The sequence below is a fragment of the Oncorhynchus mykiss genome, chromosome 11, assembly GCF_013265735.2.
Source record: "Oncorhynchus mykiss isolate Arlee chromosome 11, USDA_OmykA_1.1, whole genome shotgun sequence".
Taxonomy (NCBI): Eukaryota; Metazoa; Chordata; class Actinopteri; order Salmoniformes; family Salmonidae; genus Oncorhynchus; species Oncorhynchus mykiss.
This window is the reverse complement of record NC_048575.1, coordinates 60,663,928-60,673,917: the sequence shown is the minus strand read 5'-3', so window position 1 is coordinate 60,673,917 and position 9,990 is coordinate 60,663,928. Positions and strand designations below refer to the sequence as shown.

The 9,990-nt window shown below is 44.5% G+C and overlaps 2 protein-coding genes across 3 annotated transcripts; one reads left to right on the top strand and one right to left on the bottom strand.

Annotated features, from left to right (window-relative positions):
• On the top strand, nt 1-6,908 carry cfap73 (cilia and flagella associated protein 73). The gene is made up of 7 exons (XM_021621719.2): nt 1-172; nt 316-421; nt 656-760; nt 850-1,047; nt 1,242-1,463; nt 1,822-1,980; nt 5,895-6,908. The coding sequence occupies exons 1-7, from the start codon at nt 117-119 to the stop codon at nt 5,982-5,984; spliced, it is 936 nt and encodes a 311-aa protein (XP_021477394.1). The 5' UTR covers nt 1-116; the 3' UTR covers nt 5,985-6,908.
• Nucleotides 6,909-7,000: 92 nt separating this feature from the next.
• iqcd (IQ motif containing D) lies at nt 7,001-9,286 on the bottom strand. 2 transcript variants are annotated; one of them, XM_021621717.2, is made up of 5 exons: nt 9,182-9,286; nt 8,229-8,907; nt 7,784-8,017; nt 7,588-7,659; nt 7,001-7,457 (listed from the first exon to the last, which is right to left on the bottom strand). In XM_021621717.2, exons 2-5 carry the CDS (start codon nt 8,904-8,906, stop codon nt 7,173-7,175), a joined length of 1,269 nt encoding a protein of 422 aa, XP_021477392.2. In that variant the 5' UTR covers nt 8,907; nt 9,182-9,286; the 3' UTR covers nt 7,001-7,172. The 2 variants fall into 2 exon arrangements, with proteins under 2 accessions (XP_021477392.2, XP_021477393.2); XM_021621718.2 differs by having other exon boundaries at nt 7,805-8,017.
• Nucleotides 9,287-9,990: the final 704 nt, after the last annotated feature.

Sequence of the window (9,990 nt, the reverse complement as noted above, 5' to 3'; positions counted from 1 at the left end):
TTGTCTATGTGTTGCCATAGAGACTGGATTGTACAGCAAGGTATAAAGAAATCCAAAGGGAAAGCTGCTTAAGTTTCTAACTGAAGATCAGAAACTCCCTGGAGACAGCAGAGATAATGGCATTGGATCTGGAGGATTACTTCCGTACTGTCTTTGAGGAACACCTCTTAATGTGAGTTTGTTTGTGTTTGTGTTAGTATGCTCTCTGCTAGTGGGGTTGAGAGAAGGAACACAGATTGATGTCCATAGAAGGTTCTGTGTGTGTGCGTGTGTGCGTGCGTTTCTGCATGCGTACTTTCGTGCTTATGTGTGTAGGAAAGTGCCTGTGCGGGACAGAGGTCTGATGAGCGGAGCCACACGGATGATTGAGAAACAGAGAGAGATCAGAGAGGTGGATAAACAGCTCCAGACACACAGAGAGGTAGGAGCTACGTTCTTATTCATAGTACACATAATCATGAGAACCTGTGACAAAAATGTGACTATCGTAGTTAGGGATATTGTGTGTGATATTGTGTGTGTACCTGGGATATTGTGTGTGTGTGTATGTGTGTGTGTGTGTGTGTGTGTGTGTGTGTGTGTGTGTGTGTGTGTGTGTGTGTGTGTGTGTGCGTGTGCGTGCGTGCGTGCGTGCGTGTGTGTGTGTGTTTCACAGGAGTTTGAGTTAAAGACGGAGAGTTTGCAAAGGCGGAGAGATGAGGTGAAGAAGAAGGAGGAGAAACTGAAGGAGTCGCTGCTCAAATTTGACAAATTCCTCAAAGTTGGTGGCTAACACACACACACGCACACACACAAGCACTGAAACACACAGACTCTGGAAAAAACGTAATCAAATGTGCCATCTTGCAGGAAAATGACTCAAAGCGTGGTCGGGGTGAGAAGAAGGCAGAGAAAGAGAGGGATGCTGTGCGTCAGAAGGAGGGAGAGATAGAGAAACTGAAGGAGGAGTGTGCTGTCCTGGAGGCCTGGAGATTGAGGCTGCAGCGCAGGGTGGAGAAGAGTGCCTTCTACTGGACCTTTCTGGAACAGGTCCTCAGACTGGCCAAGGTACCCAAGCCTGGCATTCACTAAAAACACCCTATTCGCACTACTGTGCTAAACTGAACAACAACTGATCAACCCTAACCCAAACCCTTACCCTAAACCTCTCCACATCCCGATTCAACATCCCGTCACCCTTAGCCTCAATCACAAACCTAACCCTAGCTTCAAATGCATAATGTGTGTGTGTGTGTATGTAGTATGAGGATGTGTGGGAGCTACTGGGTAGGTTTGCCACCCTGCTATCCACCAAAGAGCAGCTGCGGCAGAGGGAGAGTGAGGTGCAGGAGCAAGCTGATGGCCAACGGGGGGCGCTACAGAGACACACAGAGCAGCAGAGCTGCAGCATTCTGCAGAAGAATAACCTGTTGTCTCAGCTACAGACAGAGCTGGACCAGATACGCTCCAACGCTCTCAGATGGGTACCAGACCTGATCACGCATTCACAGGGTCGTCACTAGAGGGTCGTCACTAGAGGGTCGTCACTAGTCACCACAGCCACAAAGTCATAATTATGGCTAAACCTGTTTCTACAATTTATCTTCTCAATATCTGATTTTAAACCTAACGCTAACCTTAACAACACTATCCTTATGCCTATCCCTCACCTTAAATTAAGACCAAAAAGCAACTTTTTGGTGTCATTAATGTTTACGATATAGCCAATATGCCTTTGTGGCTGTGGTAACTAGTGACAATCCCTTTAGATGGGTCACGGATTTACAATTGATTATCGTCCTTGTCTCTCTATCCAGAATATAAACAATGTTTTTTGTTCAGGAGAACACATGGTATCACATCCAGACCACAGCGGCGAAGGAGACGCTTTTATTGGGCCAAATTAAAGTGGTGACCCTTAACCTCTACCACATGATGGGTGGGACCACAGGGCAGGAAAAGGGCGTGGCCATCGATGACACAGAAACACAGCTAAAGAAGGTTAGTGATGTTATTATGTCATAGATTGAGGTTTGTGATGTCACAGATGGACTATGTGATGTCACCGCTGGAAAAGGTCAGTGATGTCACAGCTGGAGAAGGTTTGTGATGTCACAGCTGGAGAAGGTCAGTGATGTCACTGTGATGTTACAGATGGAGGTTTGTGATGTCACAGATAGTGAAGGTTAGTGATAGAAATAGAATGAATAGAACAGACTTTGAACCTCTAACCCTGATACACATCAACCCACATCAACTCCAGCATCCCAGACACCCTAGACCCACTCCAATTTGCATACCACTCCAACAGATCTATAGATGGTGCAATCTCAATTGCACTCCACACTAACCTCAACCCCCTAGAGAAGAGGAATACCTACACTTCCGTTCAAAAGTTTGGGGTCAATTAGAAATGTCCTTGTTTATGAAAGAAAAGTACATTTTTGGTCCGTCAAAATGACATCAAATTGATCAGAAATACAGTGTAGACATTGTTAATGTTGTAAATGACTATTGTAACTGGAAACGGCAGATCTTTAAACATAGGCTGTCACGCCCTGACCATAGTAAGCTGTTTATTCTCTATGTTGGTTGGGGCGTGATAGTGACTTGGGTGGGTCATCTAGGTGAATTGTTTTTCTATGGTGGCCTGATATGGTTCCCAATCAGAGGCAGCTGTTTATCGTTGTCTCTGATTGGGGATCATATTTAGGTAGCTATTTCCCCATTGTGATTTGTGGGATCTTGTCTACAGTTCGTTGCCTGTGTGCACACCAGTAGCGTCACGGTTCGTTTGGTAGTTTGTTGTTTTTGTTCGGTGTTTATTTTTTAAAGGATAATGTACACATACCACCACCATGGTCCATTCATTACGATGAGCGTGACATAGGCGTACAGAGGCCCATTATCAGCAACCATCACTCCTGTGTTCCAATGGCACGTTGTGTTAGCTGATCCAAGTTTAGCATTTTAAAAGGCTAATTGTCATTAGAAAACCCTTTTGCAATTATGTTAACACAGCTGAAAACTGTTGTTCTGATTAAAGAAGCAAGACAACTGGCCCTCTTTAGACTAGTTGAGTATCTGGAGCATCAGCATTTGTGGGTTCGATTACAGGCTCAAAATGGCCAGAAACAAACTTTTTTTATGATACTTGTCAGTCTATTCTTGTTCTCAGAAATGAAGGCTATTCCATGTGAGAAATTTCCAAGAAACTGAAGATCTTGTACAACGCTGTGTACTACTCCCTTCACAGAACAGCGCAAACTGTCTCTAACCAGAATAGAAAGAGGAGTGGGAGGCCCCGGTGCACAACTGAGCAAGAGGACAAGTACATTAGAGTGTTTAGTTTGCGAAACAGACGCCTCACAAGTCCTCAATTGGCAGCTTCATTAAATAGGACTCGCAAACACCAGTCTCAACTTCAACAGTGAAGAGGCGACTCCAGGATGATGGGCTTCTAGGCAGTAAGACCAAGGAACTGATTGTGGACTTCAGGAAACGGGACTGCAGTGGAGCTGGTCGAGAGCTTCCTTGATTACCAAATTACTAAGGACTTGGTCGACACACACGCAAACAATCGAGAAGAAAGCGCAACAGCAATTCTTCCCCCTCAGGAGGTTGAAAAGATTTGGCATGGGCCCTAGGATCCTCAAAAAGTTCTACAGCTGCACCATTGAGAGAATACTGACCGGCTGCATCACTGCCTGGTATGGTAACTGCACCGCCTTCGATCGCATGGCACTACAGAGGGTGGTGTAGACAGCCTTGTACACCACTGGGGCCAAGTTTCCTGCCATCCAGGACCTCTATATAAGGCAGTGTGAAAGGAAGGCCCAGATAGTTGTTGAAAGACTCCAGTCACGTAAGCCATAGACCCAAGCCATAGACCCAAGCCATACCCCAAGCCATAGTACTCTCTGCTTCCACACGGCAATTGGTACCGGAACATCAAGTCTGAAACCAACAGGCTCCTGAACAGCTTCTAACGGAGCGAATGGAATGGCCTCAAACACATTGAAACCATGTGGTTTTGGCACTGACCCTGGAACTGGCAACATCAAGTGTCAATATGCAGGGAACTAACGCTCGTGTTCTTCTTATTTCTATTTTTCATGTGTTTTTGTTCTACTTTACTTTATTATTTAAAACAATTATAGTATTACTGATATTGATTACTGCATTGTTGGGAAAGAGCAAGCAAGAAAGCCATTTCACTGTACTAGTGCACATGACAACTTAAAACTTGTCAATTTGACTGGTAAACTCATGGGTACCCTCGCAATGGCTGCCTGGTATTGTGATGCAAATATTTCCATAGTAATGTAGAATGTTCATTAAAATTATACTTACTGATGTGGCTCATGCAATCAAATTTACACTCAGTGGCCAATTTATTAGTTAGACCCATCAAGTACCGGGTCTGAACCCCTTCGCCTCCAGAACAGTCTGAATTCTTTGAAACATGGAAACATTGCTCCATTGGTATCAAGGGACCTAACGTGTGCCAAGAAAACATTCCCCACACCATTACACCACCGCCACCAGCCTGTACCGTTGACACTAGGCAGGATGGGGCCATGGACTCATGCTGCTATCGCCAAATCCTGACTCTGCCATCAGCATGATCCAACAGGAACCAGGATTCATTGGACCAGACAATGTTTTTCCACTCCTCAATTGTCCAGTGATGGTGATAACGTGCCCCATGGAGCAGCTTCTTTTAGCTGATAGGAGTGGAATCCGGTGTGGTTGTTTGTTGCAATAGCCCAACCGTGACAAGGACAAGGACGAGTTGTGTGTTCCAAGATGCTGTTCTGCACACAACTGTTGTACTGCGCAGTTATTTGTGTGTTTGTTACCCACCCATTTAGCTTGCAAGATTCTTGCCATTCTCCTTGGACCTCTCATCAACGAGCTGTATTTCACCCACAGGACTGCCGCTGACTGGATGTGTTTTGTTTGTCGTACCATTATCAGTAAACCCTACACACTGTGGCGAATGAAAAGCCCAGAAGGCCAGCCGTTTCACGAGACTGGCACCGATGATCATACCACGCTAAAAGTCGCCTAGGTCACTCATTTTGCCCCTTCTAACGTTCAATCGAACTGTAACTGAATGCCTGTCTGCCTGCTTTATATAGCAAGTCATGGCCACGTGATTCCCTGTCTGTAGGAGCGAACCGTTTTCGAGAACTGGGTGATGTACCTAATAAACTGGCCACTGCGTGTATCTTGTAATGTCAGTTAAGTTGATTCAAAAATTCACTGCACAGATTGAAGGATACACCTCTTGCTTTTACTTCCTGCTTTGCTCCTATGGGTACACTCACAATGGCCGCCAGTCCCCTACATTATGCCATCATTGACTTGAAAGGAATTCCCGTTCTATTCATTCTATTCCTATGGATGACACAGCTGAAGGTCAGTTATGTCACATTTATGTCACAGCTAGAGAAGGTTAGTGATGTCACAGTTAGAGAAGGATACCGATGTCACAGCTAGAGAAGGTTAGTGATGTCACAGCTAGAGAAGGTTAGTGATGTCACAGCTAGAGAAGGTTAGTGATGTCACAGTTAGAGAAGGTTAGTGATGTCACAGTTAGAGAAGGATACCGATGTCACAGCTAGAGAAGGTTAGTGATGTCACAGCTAGAGAAGGTTAGTGATGTCACAGTTAGAGAAGGTTAGTGATGTCACAGTTAGAGAAGGTTAGTGATGTCACAGCTAGAGAAGGATACCGATGTCACAGCTAGAGAAGGTTAGTGATGTCACAGCTAGAGAAGGTTAGTGATGTCACAGCTAGAGAAGGTTAGTGATGTCACAGTTAGAGAAGGATACCGATGTCACAGTGATTTAGAGTAGCGGACATATTCATTTGTTAACAGTATAATCCAAATGTGTTTTCCTCTCCAGATCCAGCTCTTCATCCAAGACCAGTCTGCCATGGTGAACAACCTCAAACAGAGCCCTTCTCATGCCACTACTGAAGCCAATTTGAAATGAACAGTAGGAGGATGATCTAGACAGAGGATCCTGCAGGTCTTATTATTGGAGAGTTCAATCCATGTCTTGTATTGTTTTCACACAGATAGTAATGTTATGGGCAGCACTCTGTGCAGCAGTGGTGGGAAAAGTACATAAAAGGTACCTTAATAGAAAATAACTCAAGTAAAAGTGAATGTCACCCAGTAAAAAACAACTTGAGTAAAAGTCTAAAAGTATAGGGTTGTACATGTACTTAAATAGTGATGAAAAAATAACTTGTCATACTTGCTATATATACAATATATCAAATTCCTTATATTCCAAACCAGACGGCACAATTCTCTTGTTTATTTTATTTACGGAGATAGGGTGCACATTCCAACACTCAGACATCATTTACAAACAAACACAGTATTTGTGTTTAGTTAGTCCGCCAGATCAGAGACAGTAGGGATGGCAAAGCTTTATATTGTTAGGTTTGTGAATTGGACCATATTGATGTCCTGCCTGAGCATTCAAAATGTAACTAGTACTTTTGGGTGTCAGGGAAAATGTATAGGATTAAAAAGTACATATTTTCTTTAAGAATGTAATGGAGTAAAAGATGTCAAAAATATAAATAGTAAAGTACAGATACCCCTAAAAACGACTTTACACCACTGCTGTGGAGCAAACGTAGCATGATGACAATAATACTTCTGCAATCAGTCTAGTACTGACACCTAGTGGCAACTGTAGGGAATACAAACTATACATATCAATAGAGGGCCAAACTGTTAAGCGTTTCTCAAGCCTTGATCAAATGTATCCAACAATTGCATGGTGCCAGTTTTCTACTATTCTGACCAATTTTGTATAACAACTATAAATTGTTGAGTTCCATTTAAACGGATTCATTAATACAATACTGTACATGTTTCAATAAAACATATTTTTAAACAATGCTTTAACAAAATTCCCTTTTCTTTTAAGAAACACTTAAAAATAGATAACATCAAACACAGGGTAGTAATCATACAATAGTAATCAAGAGCTTCGTTGCACAGTATTTATTGGAATAAACTCTGACACCTAAAAGGAAAACGTACAAAAGGAGAAAAGGAAAATGGATGTGTTTTTGGAGAGCTGACACTTCTTTCCCACAAATATAAAAACCATGCTGGAATAATGGACTGTCCTGGTCTAGCTGAGTTTTCCACAGGGCTGTTATTTGCCCTTCTTGCCTTTTCCCTTCTTGCCCTTGCTACCCTTCTTGCCCTTCCCCCTCATGGCCTTGCGGACACGGTGGCCCCTCCAGTAAGCCTGGATAATGGTGGATGCACGGCTCTTCTTTTCCAGCTCTTTCTGCTCCTCCTCCCTCCTCTCCTCGGCCAAACGCCGCTCCTCCTGGATCTGACTGAACTCCTGCTCCAGGACAGCATACGCCTCCTCTAGCTCTCTCAGCTCCTCCTTCTCCTCCTCATAGACCCTTGTCATGTCCTCCAGCTCAAACTGGGAGGGAGCAGACAACACAGAGAGAGATAGAGAGGGGGGTGGGGATTTACTAAGCATCACTAAAATCTTATTATTAATTGCTTTTAGTCAGTGGAAGATTTGTTAGGATTTTTTAGGGTCAGTCTACCTGTTTCTCTCCCATATCAGCATCATACTTCTGGATCCAGTTCTCTATTTCTGTCTCCACTTTATATTTTTTCTGCCAGGAGGGGAGGAGAACAACATTGAAAAAGTTATATTTCGCACTGCAGGATCTACTGCATGCATGGAAAATGTTTTAGATAAGGAGCAGGGGCTAGGGCTCTATTTCTGGGATCTCCCACCTTACGGAGCGAAGTCTCTACCTCGCGGTTCTCAGAAATCAGGTTGTTAAGCTGAACTCTCAGCTGATTGGCTTCCTGCTGCATGCGGGCCCGCCTCCCCTCTGAGGTCTTAGTGTCTGACTGGTTCTGCTTGTCGGCATCTTGCTGTGTCCGCAACACAAAGTCCTCAGAGATCTTCTCCATCTGGTGCAGAGAGCTCTTCAACTTCCTGATCACCTCATTTTTCTTAGAGGTCTTAGAGAGCAGGGGGTAGGGGGGTGAGGAGAGAGTGTAGAAGAGAGGGGGAGACAAGAGTGAGAGAGAAAGATAGAGAGAGCAGCAGAGAAAGTAGAGAGATTACGTTTTGTAGAACTGAGCTAGAATTATCATGGGTTAAATCTTTCAAGGTTTAAACTCTGGTGTAATACAAACAGTAGTATAATGACAATGAAAACTGTATCGGCACCTCAGCATCTCTGTCTTTGATGGCGGCAGCGACTTCCATCTCCAGTGTAGCAACCAGCTCCATGTTGTTGCCATGGCGCAGCGAAACCTCCTGCATGTAGCGTGTTCTTTGACGTTCCTCGGACGGGCTCGTGAGCAGTTTCTCTAACAGCACCCCCCGTAACTCCTGCAGCCCCCCTAACAGCCCTCGCACCCCTTCACTCACCCCCTGCCCCCCTACCTCTGCCTCACTCCTCAGGGCTCGGGTGGCGGCTGGATGAGCTCTCAGCAGTCTGAGCACGTTCCTCAGTGAGCTGGGGATGGCCCTTTCTAACTCTGCTCTCGTTCTCTCCCCTGCCTCCCCCTCAACCAGCTTCTGCCCCAGGCCCCCCAGCCTCTCTCCAAGGTGCTGGTGCTCCTGTAAGGCCCCCTCCAACTCCAACCCCACAGACAGCCCTCCCAGGCGGGACAGCACAGCCGGCAGCAAGGCTACCGTCTCCACCCTGGCGATGCAGTCTTCCAGCACCCCTGCGATGCGCTGAGTCTCCAAGGATGACAGCTTCTTCCGTGAAGGGTCCAGGATCTTTAAGAGGTCCTCCCTGAGCACTTTGGCCCGGGGCTGTGGACTGGGTTGGGGACTGGAGCACATCATTTGGGGACTAACATCCTCCAGGGGCTGTATGGCCACCTCTGCAGACATACTGCCATAGACAGGGGGGAATCTTATTAAACAATAAAACATCATGCCCAAATTAACACTATAACATCGGTCAATTCAGCATCACAAACACATTTACCACTAACGTTAGGACAATATTATTATTTGCTACCTACATTAACAGTTGCCTAATGTCTAGTGTAGTTTACTTTTAGATATAATGTACTTAACGTTAGCTACAAAAAGATAAAGATTCCATGCAGATAAAACATTTTATCAAGAAAACATAACGATAGGCCTAAAGGAAAACAACATACCTCCTCTGAACTTAAACAGCACTTAAATAAAGCAAATCGAACCACACTAGCCACGTTACTGGCAGCAGCATAGAAAACAACATCACATCGATGTTGATAGTTTACAATACAGTTGCTAAGAGACCAAAGATGTGGGGTGGGGGAGGGGCCCATTCGCGTTGACGAAGAACTGAAATAAATTAGCATAAATAAATAATGCTCATGGTCATGCATTGTAATTTAGGCTCATTAGCTTGTTATATTACAACATTTTACTAAAGTCCGATTTATGGCGGCCGGTCTGTTTGATAAACTTGAACTTGAATTTCAAGCTCAACTCTTGTTTTGAAAAACAAGGACTGCCTTTAGTCTCATAGCGCTGTATTATAATTGAAAGTGAACGCTACAGCCAGAGAGATACTCAATCGCACCAAACATTTCTGGTAAAAACCCATCGGTAAAACCTTGAATTACCAATTTTTGTATTCGTTTCGCGCTGTTGGCGGTAGGTGCACTTGAATTCAGAAAACCTAGCACCGGGAAGTCAAAGTGTTCCAATTTTGAACCATTCAATGTGTCTGAATGTAGAACTCCGCCTACCCGGCAGACCCAGGGAGGAAATCAAATGCACCTATATGCCTACTTCTGGCCAATCAGACAGCTCAGATCACGGTGTCCGCACAGTTTCCTCGCAGAATGGACTGTAAAAAAAAAAAAGTGATAATGTGAGATTTCAAACCGTTTAAAACCATGACTAGAGAGAGGCTCAACGAATAGAGCAAGATCTGCTGTTTTTATGAGTAAGTTCATGTGTAAGTTGTTATTCAGCA

Bases quoted from the DNA above. Each gene is read 5' to 3' on its own strand.
- cfap73 (XM_021621719.2), top strand. From the start codon at position 117: ATGGCATTGGATCTGGAGGATTACTTCCGTACTGTCTTTGAGGAACAC. The intron at 761-849 runs GTTGGTGGCTAA...GCCATCTTGCAG, and splicing joins AATTTGACAAATTCCTCAAA to GAAAATGACTCAAAGCGTGG. The intron at 1,048-1,241 runs GTACCCAAGCCT...GTGTGTATGTAG, and splicing joins AGGTCCTCAGACTGGCCAAG to TATGAGGATGTGTGGGAGCT.
- iqcd (XM_021621717.2), bottom strand. From the start codon at position 8,906: ATGTCTGCAGAGGTGGCCATACAGCCCCTGGAGGATGTTAGTCCCCAA. The intron at 8,018-8,228 runs GTGCCGATACAG...CTGCTCTCTAAG, and splicing joins TCAAAGACAGAGATGCTGAG to ACCTCTAAGAAAAATGAGGT. The intron at 7,660-7,783 runs GTGGGAGATCCC...CCCTCCTGGCAG, and splicing joins TAGAGACTTCGCTCCGTAAG to AAAAAATATAAAGTGGAGAC.